This window comes from Scaptodrosophila lebanonensis, unplaced genomic scaffold, assembly GCF_003285725.1.
Source record: "Scaptodrosophila lebanonensis strain 11010-0011.00,11010-0021.00 unplaced genomic scaffold, SlebRS2 tig00001418-arrow-arrow-pilon, whole genome shotgun sequence".
Lineage (NCBI taxonomy): Eukaryota > Metazoa > Arthropoda > Insecta > Diptera > Drosophilidae > Scaptodrosophila > Scaptodrosophila lebanonensis.
This window is the reverse complement of record NW_022060744.1, coordinates 1,727,890-1,745,794: the sequence shown is the minus strand read 5'-3', so window position 1 is coordinate 1,745,794 and position 17,905 is coordinate 1,727,890. Positions and strand designations below refer to the sequence as shown.

Below are 17,905 nucleotides of genomic sequence, written 5' to 3'. Positions count from 1 at the left end.
TGACTGGATGTTCATGCATGTACGTAGGTGGATGTTTGTTTGTATTTGTGTTGTGAAGCTTATCCTTCTAACGATTTCTTGCCTATGCAGTGCTTTTCAATGGCTTGTGTAAGCCCTGCCCAAAAAGTCAAGAAAATATGTGTCTGCGTGCTTGTGTGTGTGTGTGTGTGTGTGTGTGTGTGTGTGTGTGTGTGTGTGTGTGAGGAGGACTGTGGCTGTGGCTCTGTGTGGGAGTATATTTGTTTGTCTGTACATTTGCGCATTGCCATCATTGTAGGACTTCTGCCTGCTGCCTGCTGCTTCTACTGCGACGTCTGCTCTATGGCTCTAACCATAAATTTTAGTCTAACTTTCAACTTCAACTGCTAGTAGGTCTCCACTTGCGTCTCACAGTTCTCTTCTTTGCTGCGCATTTGTGCTACGAATGTTGTGATTAAGAAACCGACTCCCAGCTTTCCAAAGGAACATAGAATATGACTTACGTTCGATTATATCCGCTGTGAGGGGCTGCCTGCCACTGGGTCTGGTTCTGAGTCTGAGTCTGGCCATTGTCCATTACCACAAGTTGCTAGCAAAAACGTTGCCGTTCTAATGACGACACTGACACCCCTTTTAGTCTTCGCTGTTTCCTGTTCTCTGTTCACTGTGCTGCCTGTGTATAGTCCTGGCGCACAGACAACAAGCAAACTTCTCGTTATACCCTGTATCCGAAGGGTGCAAAGGGTGTATACCTAACAAGGCCCGAGTGTATGTAACAGGCAGATGGAGGCGTGGTAGGGATATACCTATGACAAGCACGACGAAACGAATTGATATAGACAAGTCTGTTTATCTGTTCGCCATTCCGTTCATCTGTTCGACTGTATGAGCTTCGACAGCCTTGGAACCGTAGCAGCTAGGGAAACCAGACTTGGCGTGTGGCTTTACCTTATCCATACACAGACTGAGTTTATTACAAATCATATGTAGACTCATGTATTTATATAGCTCCCATAGAAACGATTCTCCCTTTTAGTGGAACAATTTTTTAATAAAGATACTCGTATATCAAATAAATCTTGGATTTCTAAGGTATATGGATTTGTCCGTTTGTCCTTCCATCTACTTTTCCTGCTGTTCGACTGTATGAACTTGGATATCTTTTGAACTAATGCAGCTAGATACACCAAACTTTGTATCTAGGCTTGCCTTATCCATATGCATATGAAGTTTATTACAAACTATATATAGACTCATACTTTAACAGATCTCCCATAGAGACGATCATCCTCTCCCTCTTAGTGGAACAAAGATAAAGATACTCGTATATCAACATAATTTAGTATTTGTAAGTTATATAAGTTTGTCCGTTTGTCCTTCCATCTACTTGTCCTGCTGTTCGACTGTATGAACTTGGATGTCTTTTGAACTAATGCAGCTAGATACATCAGACTTTGCATCTAGGCTTGCCTTATCCATATGCATATGAAGTTTATTACAAACGACATGTAGTTTTATTAGAATCTGTATCACATAGCTGCCATTGCAAAGGTCGGTGTAAAATCAACTCTTTGTAATAGAACTTCCTTATTTACGCAAATACTATATCCTGAAGTTTCTTGGGGGAGGTTAAAGAGTATACAAGAGCCGCACTCTCGCGAATTAAAGTTACACTCGTTTTTCTTGTCGTTTCGTTTCGTTTTGTGCACCCTAGCCGCGACTTCCGTATTCATAGCAACAACGATTGTGCGCACCAGTCTGCCTCCTCCGCACAGAGCAACACACACACACACACACACGCTTACAAGTCCGTAGTCCTTGAAAAAGGGTGCCATATTACCGAGTCGCCCCTTGCGCATATCAACTGTGAAAGCTTCTTCCCTGTCACACCACAGTGGTTGTCGCTGTTAGCTCCTGGCTCTTGTTGCTTCCCTTGCATGGCATGTGGGGTGCGATGAGCTTGTTGCACAATGCTGGAATGGGCCTTGGGTGTCGAACATTTTGTTTTATGAGCATGAGCATGAGCTGAGCTGAGTTTAGGTTTAGGGAACAAAATCATTTGCCTAAATGGGTTTTTATTGCATGAAGCATGAATCCGCACACGACCACTTGAAAGCAATGCTGTGTTAAACACACACAGATCTAGGAACCACACACATACATACATACATACAATGCTAGCTAGCATGGTAGTAATACTTACGATTCTTACGTTTTCATAATGCTCAATATACGCATAGGAGGACAGCAATTTAAAGCCTTTAGTTGGAAGTGTCTGACAATATTATTATTCTGCTTTGCGTTGGCAGTATTCTTGCAGGCCAACTGTAACTTTAGGAGTAGAATAGCCTCGCATATCTCCCAAAAGGTCCCACCCAATTCATTTGTACTTGTAAATCTTTGTCTGCTATAAATACTCTTTTCGTTTAAAAATTTCCAAATTGTCTCCTGTTTGTGCGAATAAACAGCATTTACATTTCATTCCAAGAAATCTGCGGGAAATCAAAGCCGTAACGAATCAAGTTTTCACTCGGATTTACAACTCCTTTGGTATACGAAGCAACTCACTATTTGTCCCCCTGCAGAACAAAACTTTGGTGCTATTCATTGTACTTTGGCAGGCTTTCAAGTCTTCCATTCCTAGTAATCCGTGGGACTGTTCTTGGTATTGTTCTTGGTCTTTCGTCAAAGCTCTTTCAGTTTCTTAACGGGTTGAAGATTTGAAAGAGGCAGAAGGAGGCATGCCACATCCCCTTTAATGATAAGCATTGAAGAAAGCTCGACTCGTCTTGTGATGCTGATCAAGAATGTATATACTTTGTGGGGTCTGCCACGCCTCCTTCTGCCTGTTACATTTTTCAACTCGCGCAAGCCTAATATACTCTTGTACATACTCTTCATGTACAGAGTACAAGGTGTGTTCCAAAGTAAACAGGTTTTTCGGCCAAATCAATTTATTTTATTCAGAATAGTCTCCTTCTGCTTCAATACAGCTTTTTGCACGATCCAAAAGCATGTCGAACGAGTGTTTTAGCTCGTTGGCTGGTATGGCCGCGAGTATGCCAGTGCAAGCCTTTTGAATGGCCTCTACGTCTGCATAACGCTTTTCTTTCATGGTTAATGGTTAAAATGTGATTTTTGGTCAAATAATCGGTCACAATTTTTGGAACAAGCGTGCACACACCTTTCGTAAGCCCAAATGTTCGGACAAAGTGCGATAAATCGATGTTTTGGAGATGTTCAATTCCATTTCCATCAATTTCAATGATGATTTCGGCTGATTTTTTTTGAATTCACGCACAGTTTCGATGGAATTTTCGGTGATCACGAATTTTGATTGATCGTCATTTATGTCCTCACGACCACTTTGAAAACGTTGAAACCACTCGTGCACTCTGCTACGGGATAGGCAATCATCGCCATAAACTTGTTCCATCAATAGAAACGTTTCGGTAAAAGTTTTTACCAATTTTAAAACAAAATTTAATGCTGGCTCTTTGTTCGAAGCTCATTTTCGCACCGATAACACAAACCTACTGACACCTAAAACGCAATAACTTCACTTCCAATCGATGAAATGTCATGAAATTCTCACTGGACAATCGATAAAGGTTGCAGATTCTAACGCACCAGTCGACATACAGATAGCGCCACCAGGGGGCGCTAGTTTCAAAAAGTCCTGTTTACTTTGGAACGCACCTTGAATACAAATGTTTTTCGCTAAGTAGGCTTGGCTTTAAAAATTTGCAAGTATCAGCCGTTCGGGGCTAAAAAGAGTCAGTTTTCAGGTTTTATTCGTTCGGGTTTCTTCTCTCTATAAATACTAGCAAAATTTTATGTGTTTTTTAAAGTTAAAAAATTGAAATTATCCGTTTAAAAAACAACAATAAGACAAAATGGCAAAAGGTGCTATCCGTCGTTGGCTGAGTCAGGCGTTCGGTGTCCTTCGACGTCGCCCCTCGGCTCATGCGGTGGAGGTGAAGAAGGAAGTATGCGGCGGTTGCCTCGGAATGTCCGCATTGATGAGGAACGTCTGGCATCTGTTCGTGCGAGGCAAATCGGTAAGTTCCATTGGATAAGTGAACAGATTTCTAAATACATATGTATATAACGTGTGTGATGATGGCAGGGAGCGCGGGGCTTGGAGTTGTCGAAAATGCCGCTGCTGCTGCCACCGGTGGCGCCATCGGAGCCGATGATACCATTTGATGCGGCCAAGACTGCTGCCCTCAGATCGGCTCGTAGGGCTGGAAAGAGCCGAACAAATGACTCTCCCTTGCGCATACGGGATGGTGTTTGCAATCGAGGACTCTATTATATGCGTCTCGGACCCCAGAGTACGCCCGACCGTGTGCTGGCTAAGCGCTGAGGCGACCATTTAATGTGAAAGGAAGTGCCTTCGATGTTTTGACCGAAGTCCATTACCTTTACACGACCACACACACACACACACACTTATGATGATCAGTCATTTTTTTTCATGTTCGGCCTAATCAGAAATAAACGTTTTAAAGATGACTTTGCTAATAAATGCTCGAAATAGTTTCATTTCAATCATGATGATGTGATGTGTCTCTGCTCTTCGCCATCATACTAGTCGTGTATACTCGTATATCGTGGGTGTCTGCATGTCTGACCCCATTTACAAGCTCACGTACACAACCCTCCGGGCAACCCACACACCACACCACACCACACCACATTCGCACATAAAGTGTCCTGCTCAAAAGTGCCCGTCAGCAAGTCCTTTTCATAGGTTTCAAAATTCAATTGATATGCCAATCCACCCCCTTTTTTACGAGCATACGCCCCAAATTCTATATACTCGTGGCATGTTCATGACATTTGGTCGATTACATCGACAATGTGTATAATGTTGATAAGCAACACGCAAATCAATGATGATGAACATTTTGCTTAACAAGAAATTGACTCTCAGACGTCCTTCTTTGCGATTAAGGGATTGGCTCAGCCAAGAAATGCAGTCCTTAAGCTAAAACTATCCAACTGCGGAGATATAGAGAGTATTACAACAGACAGTCCTGATTCATCAAAGAAATGCTTTTTAAATAGTTCTCAAAATTAGTCCAGGACCATGGTTGTTCTAGTTAAGGAACAACCGAACATAGCAAATCCTCTAACGATGCCAAAAGTTGACTCTGACGGATAAAAATGTATCTGGGAGTGGACCGGAGTCTGTTCAAACTCAAATTTATGCCTGTTTGCGGTTAGCTTTAATCAATAAGAACAGCTAAGGGATAAGCGGAGCCAATAATATCCGTAATTTTCACTGAAAGCCAAGCCTGAAGATTCCTCAAAAAATCGTCCTCAAAGACCATCAGCTTCAGCCGAAACTTCTAACAGCCTACTCCGATGGCCTTCATTTGATAACACTACTATATACCACCTAAAAAAATGTGTCTGTCGGGCGTAGAAGTCATCAGCCCTTGTCCTTCCATAATAAGAAACGGATAGGTGGCAGAAGTTGTTCTTTGGTGGTGGAAAATAAAAATGATTTGTTTCTTGAATTTTTTTCTTTACGGTTCGCTTAACCCCCGATTAGTCAGATGATATCTAGAGAACCCCACGTGAAGTGGGTTAACGACTTTGACATATTATTTTAAGATTTAACAGTAGCTGCTGTTAAAACTATTACTGCATGAAAAATATATAAATGTACTTGGGAAGTTTATCTTAAATACACATTCAAAGGTTCAGTAAGGAAAGGTTCTTAGGAGTTGAATTGGTGATGCTTGAATGAAGTACCAATTGATGGTTGAGAATTATGAAGGGTTCAGAATTACTTTTTTTTTCTTGCCTGAATTGAGAAATTGATAAATTAACATAAATTACCTATACAAAGGTTTCGAGTCTTCAGAATATATAATTTTTATATAAAATTTAGAGTTTTAAAAATGAAGATCCCTAAAAAGAGTTCAACTGATTATGGTTAGCTGTAAGTTAGGGTGTATTCCCTAAAAGAATCGACTGAGGATTGATGGTTGGAGCTCATGAAGGGTGCAGATTCGCCATTCGAATTGGGAGATTTGGAATATACCTCAACATTACTGATTTGGTTGTTGTCTAGGGTTTTCAAATTGATGTTATATTTTTCAAAAACTGCATTAGACCATAGTTTAAATTAGTATAATATACTTAGTGGATGTATACACTTATATGTATCTATAATGATTGGTTCGTATTTCGATATTGTTTAATTGTTTTGTTTATGGGGTGATGGTGATTGATGAGTGATGCGTAGGAAACGCGTCTTCCTCCTCGCCATTTGTTTCCCTAATCGGGTGCACAGTACTGTCTGAGCTCCGTAATGCCGCAGGGACGTTGACAGCATTTATGGGTTGGACCGTATTGTTGTGGTTTATAGAAAATTTCGTCTCGCTTGACCCGCCGGCCGAAACTCTGGGCTGTTTTGGAATAAAAATATTATTGCTGCCATTCCCATGTTGTCAGTATTTTTTAGTGGTACTTACGATAATTATCCGTCAGGGAGCGTGTGCGACCTCCGCAAATTATATTTATGGCATCGGCCAGATTACTGCTGCAATGGCTCTTGAGCTCAGCATCGGTATTCGAAGTCAGTGGCTTTCCTACCGCCAGGGGACACATGATGCTTACGCATAACACCACAACAGTGGCCAGGAGGAAAAGATTGTCTTTGGGCAACGGGTGAACCATCTGAGAAAGAAATAAGGTATTTTATATTTGGATATAACAATTAATTGTAGTCTATTGAGTTCCAGTTGGGGGAATCTTAAACGGGTTACGAATTCTACAGTCTACATGAGTTTTGTTATCGCAAACATATTATCTACTAAAAATAATATTTGATGATTAACAAGCTTAACAGTTTTATGTAGAATTGAATTTATTTAAAAGATTAAAATACCTTTAAAAAAGATAAACAGTTTTGTGTACAATTCATTGAAGATCATAGTGTCTCTTGATATTTGAAGACGGAATTAAATATCTTACTATTCTTAGTAAAAATTATGTAAAATTGATTTGTCTTTGGAGATGAACTTAGCTTTAAGAAGATTTTCAGATATATGTTGAATTTATTCTTACTTTTGCGTTTCCCATGTTGTACTAATTTGAAAAAGATGATTATATTTAGCTTAAAATGTTTGGAGCGAATTTAGCGATTAGAAAGAGTGGAAAACGAGTCTTTGATTTAAGATGAAAGGCCCAAGAGATTATAGGTTACAGTTATTTAGAAAGATTTTCGAGATAATATAAATCAGTGAAAAAGATACAGTGAAGAATACATTCGTGTGGCCGCTTCTTTTGAGCTTGCTCGTCACTACACTTCCGAAACGAAGGAACAGTCAAAACGGTGGTTTTCTATAGAAGATCCGGCTTCCAAGAGAGTGTAGGACACATTTTTTTCTAATCAATTCTTAGAAAAGGGTCAAACGGTAAATGGAGTAAAGAACTGCAGGGAAAACAGTTGGTCAAGAAATGCTGTTAGCTTTGTTTCCGAAAAGCAGACTCATATCAAGCGAAAAGATTGTCTTCTTGTCTCTGAAACAAACATATGTCTGTTTTGAGCAAACATATGTTTTGGAGATCGTAAATAGGGCTGAAAAATAAACAAGTCCGACTCTATTATGTGAAATATTGTGAAATACGTGTAGTATGGACGCTAATGATATAGTATAGTGCAGCAAATACTCAAAAAATTTGTCTAAAAATATATATAAAACAAACAAGCTGGACAAGACTACTCTACCAGCCAAGTATTGGGTATCTAGCTGCGCTGGTTTAAAAGTTCTGGAGGTACATACAGACGGACAGAGTATCCGATAAAGCGAACGTGTCAATATAAAAGTAAACAAAGCAGAAATGTATAATTTTCGATTGACTTTTAAGGACTTTAGGAACGACCCGCGTGTGTTGATAAAGATATATACGGGTGTACGTGTATGCGTACTGAGAGACGGGTGCCCTGCTGCTGCGTGAGAGAGCTTCGTTGGCGACAACACGCCGTCTGCGGCTCCGCCTGGGGTTATGCCTGCACGCGTCTAGCCAGCCCTGCCCTGCTCTCTTCGCCATCGGGTCGGGCTTATCAGTATCAAATATTGTGTTTTCCATTCCATTCCTTCAGATTCTGATTCTGTTTTTGTTTGTGTCGCGGGCCAGGAAATATTTACATAAACTTCAATGTTTAAAAATAAACCGAGCAGCTCTTATCATTTGGAACATGAATTTAATAAAATCGAAATAAAAATGCGTGTGTGCGTCTATTATGTTTGTTTTGTATTCTTTTTAAACCAATACATATGTACACATAAATACATAAACAAACTCGTACTTGGTAAATGGTGTGCATGTAATGGGTTTCAATGTTTTTTCTTTTTTCTTCTTTTTTTTTGCTGCCGCTGCTGATCAAATAAATATAAATACATACAGACATATGTTCTTGATATTTGACCTCATGGTAGAACGTTTCCTATCAAATAATGACTCCAATTATTCCAGCTGGTGGAAATAAATAAGTCCGGTTATATATCCTTCGTCCTAAATGCTAATACAAGTAAAGAAATGAATGTAATATAAAAGAAGACTCTAAAACAGGTTGAACGTTAAAGACCTGCCGATCTTGAATAGCTTTCCTTTTCCCTTTTCCCACTACAGCCTTTCAACCAAAAGAAACTCTGATATCTCTTTCAACAAAAACTAGCTTGGTACTAAGTTTAATTTTTGCACCGATCGTTCCTATGGCAGTTACATATAGTAATGAGGTTATATATGGTTTGTAATAAAAATGCTCCCTGTAGGTATAATACAAGCCTATATATTTGGTGTCCCTAGCTGTTATGGTTCAAATGTTATCGCTGTTCATACAGTCGAACAGTATGGGAAAATTATTATTTCTATACACTTTATGTTGGGAAGTAAATGCTTTCCGAATGCTTTCTTGTTTTTTAACTACCTTATATTTCTGTATATAGAGGTATAGGTAATAATTTAAGAAATATTTAAGTAAAATATATGAATATTAATAAGTTTTTGTTATGTTCTTAATTTTAATAATTGCCTCTGGATGAAATAGAGATATTTACGAAAAAATTGTTTATATTGTGAAATGATGGAAAGCAGCAGTAATTGAAGAGAATTAGGGAAAAGGATTGTTAAAACCTATGATAATAATTTTATATTTTGTTTTACTGATAGTTTCTGGCAATGGCTGCCAGGGCCTTCAGCTATACTTAGATCTTTATTTTGTGGTATGTGATTTCCATATTATTCAGTTAAGTACACCTATTACTTCGTAGATTGTTTCTTCAAAGTTATTTCAATTTATTTATAGACGTTTGCATGCTAGATCTAATAGTTTAAATACGAAAAGTCATAGCACTATTCGATACAATAGGGGCTCTTGCATTACCTGAGATATTCTTATGAAATGTCACTCTGTTATTAACAAAAATTGGTTGAAAATACTAGTAAAACAGCTGTTATACTTTCTAAGATCCTTGCATAAAATACCAACAAAATTGTATATACTTTTTCGAATGTGTCCCTCATGATTTAGGTTGTTTCATTTCCGCGATTCTTTCGGAGGGTCTTACGAAAATACTTGGACCGAAAAGGAAATATGTAGAGGGCATAAAAAACAGAGATTACGCAGAGAAAAAATGGTTCGAAAATAAAAACGGTAATCCCATTATAGGTACAATAAGCTTTAGTATTTCGTAAAAAAAAGAGACAACAACTTTGGAACATTTTGGTCCGTAATTCTGCATGGAATGGAACTATATGTACTTACATTTGCATCCTTAATGTGAGAGCAGTCGATTAGGTATATCTTTTAATTCTTCTTGCCTGATCTGTTGATATCAGTTGCTGCGTTATCCTGATCCTGTATTTTGGATGATTAGTCGCGCTTGTCGTTTGAGTTTCGGGCTGAGGTTATTAAGTGATATACTTAGGCGTATTCGTATTTATGTGCGCTCTTCGGTTTAGAAACTTATCACTTGCTTAAGGAACTTTCTTTATTAATTTTTTTTTTGCTTTCTTCGTAGATAATTCTTTTGCAATCACAAAGTTTCAAATCACAATAAGTGTATAAAAAATAATCATATGTGGCTACGTGTGTAAGTTTGTGTGAAAAGCGTATGTAATACGTGCAAAAAAAAAGATAAAAAATAAAACAATACTTATGTTAGATATAGTATGTTATGTTTACTTAAGAGAGTCTTTTGCGATCGAAAGGCGTGTTTTTATGCGATGGCAGCGATTTGCGACGCGTGTTGCGTTCCGATTTTTGTGCATTTCGTGCCTAATATAGGAGTCGGTACATCGGGCCTATTATTTTATTATTTATTTTATTTATTTAAATTAAATTTTTTGTATCGACACTTCTTTGCTGTTGTCGTGTTTTTTTTTATGAACTTGGCTAAGAGCGCCGCGTTAGCTTATGGGGTTGTTGGACGTGTGCGGATTGTCTTGCCTTCGCCGATTAAAGAAAGCGGGCGAACGAGCGAGCGAGCGATCGAGCGAACGCACGACGATGCGGCTGGCGGCTGGGTTTGATTTGAAAGCGCGCTTTGGGAATCCCGCTCAGTGGCAATAGCTCGACTCGGCTCGGCTCGCATGCGCTGAGCTCAGCTCTTGCTGTTTGAGTGTGAGAGTTGTTGTTCCTGTCCGTCACTCACAATTTGTTAGTTGTTGTTATTATTAGGTTTCTTCTTCTTGTTGCACGTGCGTCCCATTCCCATATGCATTTCCATTGCCGTGTAACCAGTGTGGCCACCCCCACTTAAGTGTTCAGTTAGTTTGCTAATGATCAGCTGGTTTTCTGCTGCTGCGACGCAAACTCCCACTTCGCTGCCGTTTATGAGTCTCGCGCTCTGACTGCCTGCCCTTGCAGCCTTGGTCGCTCTCTCTTTCTCTCTCTCTCTCGGGCTGCGCTCTCTCTTCGTTGGTGTCTCTCGCCACTCTGGCCGAAGTTTAACATTTGGAGTCAACAACGACAACAACGAGTGTTGTTATCACTGTTGGGTTCTGTAAAAATAATTCAACAGCTGTTCGTTGGCTGAGCCGCACGCGTATTACGAAATAGCTTATAATTCACACACACACGCGCGCACGCACAGTCAGATTTGTTGTTGCTGCTGTTGTTATTGTTGATTGTTTGTAGTTGTTTGAAACTGGCGTGAATTGAAAAATGTACATACATACATATGTACATATGTATTTTTAGCGCTCAATATTCTATAATTAGACTAAAGTTGTTTGGCTTCGCTTGGGACGGACGGGAACCGGGACTGCTGCTTGCTTCGTTGGATTGCTTCGTTATCGGTTACACGCGCACGCACACACAATCGCACATACACTTACCACATGGATAATGGGCACGCACTTGTAGAATTGTGTATGTATGTATGAATGTATATACATACATATGTATGTTTCTTGTTTATTACATATTATAAAGACAATTTGCAGCGAACAGTTGTTTGTTTGGCAACACTGTCACTTCCTGCCGCTGCCTAACGATTATCGTTTACACACACACACATACAAAGATAAACGAAAAGTGTTGCCCGCACAAATTAAAAATTAACAAAACATGTATTAGTATGTATTTTTGTATTCTTGTCCATGCTCTCTAAGCTTCTTCAATTGCAAATGTTTGCCTTTGTTTTCCAATGCCTAATAAGGGGCGTGGAATATTCCATGTAATGATATTATATCATTTGATCTACATAAATGGATTTATTATGTCATAACTGTGTCGCAGGAACGATCAAACGATTTTGAATTAATTTAATTGCTTCTACAATTATGTTAAGTAAATTCGCCGTGTCGTGATATTAAATTATGTTTAAACAAGTACTGCTATATCCTACAGCTGTCATAGGAACTATAGGATAATTTTGCAATAGCTTTGTTATTTTCAATACCTTTTCAGGCTCTATATATTCTTACAATATACATAGGGATGAAAAAGCCTATATTCTATAGCTATAATGGGAGCGAGCGGGTTACAGGACAGTCTTTCCTTGAACTAACTTTTCAAAGTAACAAAGAAATCGAATCGGACTGCCATTGGTTAAGTACTTATGTACTATATATTGGCCGAAGTATATACATACATATGTAAGTACATACTCGTACATATGCTTTGGGGCTTCAATGCTAATGTACATGTGTATAGCATGTACATATTGTTATTGTTATATGCACGAAATCAGTTCACTTCCAGTTCTTTGTTGTTTCACAGCCAAATTGAAAAACAATTCTCAGCGATTTACTGGCAGTGTCAGCAATCAAGCTGCCGGCGCCTGGTCCGTCGCGACTTTTCAGATGTCGCTGCTGATGTGCCTCCTCTATAGCTGCGGCAAGATTGATACGTACATACATTGTATGTATGTATGTATGTACATCAATGGAAATATCTTCTTACATAAAATCATTGCAATTTTAAGACTGCCGTGTACCCTAATCTGTTTGTCCGTCTGAATGCCTTGATTTTGGAAACTTTCGCAGCTAGAAGTGCCAAGTTTGATGTTAAGATTTCAAAAGTTGTTTTTAAGTTTTCAACATCAATGATATACAATATTTACTAAAGGCTACATTACATTCTAAGAACACATTTCATGTTATGATTAGCTAGAAATGGGAAAAACACTTGCTTCGAACTGATTAAAATCAGTCGACCTATGACAGATTGGTCGAAAATATTACTTGCTATAAACAAATTGTACTCGTATACTCGTATTTATTTGGTTTTAGAGATCTTTCTAGAGTATTTAGTTGCTGTTTTGTCAAGTTTCGCAAAATCGTACACCCAAAAAAAGCTGAAAACAAAAAAAAACGTGAATAGATTTATATAAATAGCTGTTTCCCAAAAGAAAACTCAAATTTTCGAATGAATGTTTAATGCCAACATAATCTCTATTGAACACTATACGATTATTTATCATATAAGTACATAGATAAATAACTGTGCGATCATTTCATAGAAACTGATGCATTAGTGATACCTATACATACGTACATAGTACATACATATGTAGGGGTTCAAACAGATGTAATGATGAGCGCGTTATCAGTTTCCGAGAAATAACACAATCGAGAGGAACAACAATTAGAGTGAATCCATCACAGACAACAAAAGAGAAATAGACAACGACGATTTTGAACCTGTGCGGCACTACTATATATTATAGTATCTCTATTGAAATCAGATTACGTCCACGGGTAGTCAGACAGGCAGATTTTCAGATAACCACAGAGAAAAACTATACTTAAACTTAAAACAACAGTTAGTAAATATTATATTATCGCTTAAATGTTATATTTTACATACCACATTAATTAGTAGAACAGTTAAATAAATTAGTTAAATATGAAAGCAGTCGCTCAATAGAGAAAATGAATGAAAATGAACCCTCTAAGGCAGCTGTATAGGCAGCTTTACGAAATAATTAGAGTTGTCGAAAACTTGCTATTTATATGAATGAGACAAGTCTAAATGTCAAGTTCGGTGTCCGTAGCTGTCATGGTTCAAAAGCTATAGGGGTTCATACAGACAGACGTCCGCCTCCTATATTACGAACGTCTTAGTATACCGTTTCAGGCTTCGGGTACATGGCATAATCATAATCTTCAAGCAGATCAATTAGAATTATAAGAATTGATCGCATTAAGAAGGTTTAGCCCAAAAGCCTCTAAAACGGAAAGAGCAGTGAATGAAAGAAGGAGAGGATGTCATGGATTGATTCATTGTCGACGCTGCAGCGTATATGGTTCGAAGTGCTTTTATTGTTTATAAAAATATAATAAGGTAAACAATTAATTTGGACTTTTTGTATTACTGTTGAATGGGTCGTCTATGTCGTCGCAAGATAAGCAATATAAACGATCAGTATTGTTATTGTTTATTGAATCAACAAATCAACAATGATTTGGCTGTTGGCCGGCATAGTCTTACGGTTGATTTTAAGACTGGGTCCTGTTCGGTTTCTCCACTCCTACGAGTACGCTGCCTTGGAAACTACTTGATATTAAAACATTAATACGAGTGTTCTCTGTGAATGCAGCTCTGCTCTCCAAAGACGGCCTCTATAGCTTTGTTTCTCCCATGTCTGATAACGGTTGTTGCTGTTGTTGAAAACGTAAACAACATCAACGTGTGTGAGACGTGATCCAGTTTCAATTAAAAATAACAGCGCGCGCCCAATCGTAGACCCCTATTTTTAGTACAATGTGCAAAAGAGAGCTTCACTCTACAGTCTACATTCTTCTAAATGCTACAGTCTTGGCTCAGCTGGCTGTGGGAGAGCGTGGGACCATTGACGTTCTTCAAGTATTATCGCTAAGCCTCTGATTAGGGAGAGCCACAATATACGATGTGTAAGGTGCAAAGTCTAGTCTAAAATTTTAAGAGAGCGTCTAGAAAAGCGCGTGCGCAGCTCTAATGAAGAGAGCGCATCGTGAAGAATCACTTTTCAATAAGAGATGAAGAGGGAGAAAGACTTGGTTTTTAGGTACCTATTTACAACGATCCCACTTTTCATCATCCACTCTCAATGGTCTGAAATGAAAATGGAGACTGGGAGTCTTCGCAGAGGCTCCGTAGCTTATCACGCTGTTTGCGCTGATACTATTGTTGGGGGCGGGCATTGATGATACGAATAGATCTATCGGAATCGATGACGGCAATGTTGACTCCGCAAATATTGTTTACTTGTGCTAAAATTGGATCTCCATTGATTGACATGTGCGACAAACGGGCGCCAGCAATACTTCAGCTCAGACGCAGATTGTTGACCTAAAAGCGCGTAGTTGATGGCTCTGGGCTCTGGCTCTGGTACTAGCTCTGGATCGCTTGAGTACAAGCCTGAGATGCCTGAGGTCCTGTCCTAGCTCCAAAGAGTAGACATCCACTTTTCCTACTTAGAGCTGTTCGAAAAAGGTATAAACTTTGCAAACAACTATTAAAAAATGTCTGCACACACTAACTTGCAGAAAGATATAGATTCGTTTAAGACTTATCGACCTTAAAAACTGTTACAACTTAATTCAACTTGCTTCGATTAACCCATTCCGTTTCTCGTGCTAATCTGAACTCATCTTCAAATGGGCCTTTCGTACGTCGACGTCAATAGTTTTATGGCCACTGACCGTTTGTTAAAACATTGTGTTCTAAGTAGTCCATAAATTGGATTCTAAGTATCCCATAAATTGTTTGATCGATTTTGGGACGATAGCCAAGCGACTGGGTGTGGTTTTCAGTCGAAATTTGAAAATAAAACAAAGCTTCATATTTCTCTCTCCTCCTTTTGCTTGCATCGTTACATTAAGGTATCGCTTCTCCAGAAAGAATCCTTTTCCGAATCAGAGATCTGCTTCACACCGCACCCCTGGGCTCTACCAACAGTCCTTTATTCTTGATTCCAATATAAATACGGTTGTTACCGCAAGGCAAGGTTCTTATGGCTCGCAAAGGATTACAATTAGACTGCATATTGTTCACATAGAGTTCCATCTCCACCAAAAAGTACACACAAAATATAACATGTATCTAATATCTATCTATATAATACCAGCGAGTAGAGAGTTGAAGGCCCGCCAACTCAACTCAACTCCAGTTTTGGCAATGGGCTATAACCCTTACAAATTATTCGTTTAGATCGAGGAGAAACAACTTGTGAATACAATTCGAAAAGCACTCTTATCTATTATCCTACAAACGCCTCAAGAATCGATAGGTTCACTAAAAATGAACAAAAGGGAGACAGGGAGAGGCAGACAAAAATATGATTAATTAATTTTGAATCCGAATTCTGTAAGGTTTAATATGCTTTATACTGACTTATCCACACACATTATTTTATAGGAATGTTCTCAGAATCAAAATCAATCAACAATTTATGGGCTAGCTAAAAATACAAGATTTTAAAAAACCGGTCAGTGGTTATAGCCATGTCAATAGCCGTAACATATTCGCAGTTTATCGACCTTTTGTTGCACAGACCCAATAGATCTATAATTAATATTCAAATTGAACTTTTTGCTTTTTTCTCATTCTGTTGACAGTTTTAAATGAACACTTGTTTGTTTGGAATTGCGATGGGGTTTTGGTGGGGTGAGATGAAATGAGATTAAGAGATGATGATAGGAAGGTAAGGAAAGCTGAGTTGACTTGCTCTGTTCCTATTAATGCTATCTCGGTGTATCCGATGTTTGTTTAGTTCATCATCTTTTCACTTGCCTCTTTGGCAAAGTATTCTACAAAGTATTTTTCCCCACATAAGGCAATTGGAATTGTAATTGTGAGTATGGTTGGTAATTTCGACTTGTACAGTTTCAGGGTGATTGCCGAAGATGGATTTATATTCCTGTAAATAGATTAGAAGTATATAGTACTCATATTAAAACCAGATTGGACAGCTATTTATATCATCAAATCTACAGTATTTACATATGACCCGACTTTGAATTAACTGCTGAATTTAACCAAATCGGTCTACTATACAAGTATGATATAGCTCTGAAATAACTTTTTTGTTTTGTAAGTTTTTTTTTATCAACTAGATTTGATATCTGGTGGATTCATATAATGGCAAACGATACTATACTACTACTATACTTTTTCTATAAATATATAATATATACTATAATGTAACCAAATCAGTATACTATATCATATAGCTGTCATAGCAACAATGGGCAGATTTTAAAATAAATTCTTTTGTAAGTTTTATCAAATCTCTTAAGTCTGGTAGATTCATACAATATAATGCCAAACCATACTACATATATATCTGAGTTCGAATCAAACTGGATTACTATATCAGATAGCCTGGCATGGTAGGGGCTTCTTTACTTTTAAGACTACGTGAAAAAAAATTATTATGTTATGGTTTTCTATAAAGATTCAATATATACTAGAATTTGAACTTCATCGAACTATATTAGTGGTGTAGCTGCCATAGTAGCGATCTGATTTAAAGACCAACTTGTTTGTTTATAAAGATATCGAACCTGCATTTTGTATTCGGACCTGTTCACTAGTATATCATAAAGCTATAAAGCAAACAATATACACATGTTGTGTTGATATTTTTTGAATAACATACTACTCATAATTGTTGATCCTCATATTTCTCGTGCTATTTATTTGAATATTTATTTATTTATTCAATGCCAGCTTATTTGATTTTTGCACACAAACAGCAGAGAATATGTACAAGTATATGCGAGTGTAAATGAAACGAAATTATCGCCGGCCGTGTCAATAAACTGACAAAACGACTGTGGGGTCAGCACGCAGTGCACAGCTTTTGGGGCTGGTGGTCGGGGTAGGGGTACGAGGAGGGGTATGGGTATGGGTATAGGTAGCAGCGTCGTTGACTCTGCGATGACAACAATAATATCAATAATAAGTAGAAGCGACTGGCTGGGCTGCTGACCGACCTTAACCAACATAGACAGGCATTTTGGATGCCGCCCGCCCCAGACGGAGTGACAGACGGAGAGAGCGAGAGAGAGAGAGAGAGAGGCATTCTGGCCATAATGGCAATGAACTGCAGTTGGCCAAATGCCGTCAAAGTCAATGTCTGGCACACAAAATATAACGCAAGCCTGGCGGCATAATATGAAGGCGCCTTTTTTCGGCACCTCCTCCATAGACACACACACACACCCATATATATATACATACTTGTATGTATGTATATGTGCCAAGAGCATTGAAAAATCAATACGTGCGGCAGACATCATCATCCTCGTTGGATAGCGCTGGCCTTGACGGGGGCGTCGTCCTTGTCCTTAGCGACGCAACCCAACCCAACGCGACGCGACGCGACGCTCCAATGTCTGGCCTACACAGTTCACACCAATGCCGGCTGTAGCAGGACTCGACTGCGGTTACGACTGGCGATGACCTTGG

The 17,905-nt window shown here is 38.6% G+C and overlaps 3 protein-coding genes across 3 annotated transcripts in view; 2 read left to right on the top strand and 1 right to left on the bottom strand.

Annotated features, from left to right (window-relative positions):
* Nucleotides 1-17,905, top strand: part of LOC115633224 (apoptosis-inducing factor 3) — a 44,162-nt gene that overhangs the window by 3,844 nt on the left and 22,413 nt on the right. The window lies entirely within an intron of this gene.
* LOC115633229 lies at nucleotides 3,821-4,510 on the top strand. The gene is made up of 2 exons (XM_030530622.1): nucleotides 3,821-4,040; nucleotides 4,109-4,510. The coding sequence occupies exons 1-2, from the start codon at nucleotides 3,876-3,878 to the stop codon at nucleotides 4,346-4,348; spliced, it is 405 nt and encodes a 134-aa protein (XP_030386482.1). The 5' UTR covers nucleotides 3,821-3,875; the 3' UTR covers nucleotides 4,349-4,510.
* LOC115633231 (probable insulin-like peptide 6) lies at nucleotides 6,089-9,988 on the bottom strand. The gene is made up of 3 exons (XM_030530625.1): nucleotides 9,770-9,988; nucleotides 6,471-6,675; nucleotides 6,089-6,404 (listed from the first exon to the last, which is right to left on the bottom strand). Exons 2-3 carry the CDS (start codon nucleotides 6,673-6,675, stop codon nucleotides 6,274-6,276), a joined length of 336 nt encoding a protein of 111 aa, XP_030386485.1. The 5' UTR covers nucleotides 9,770-9,988; the 3' UTR covers nucleotides 6,089-6,273.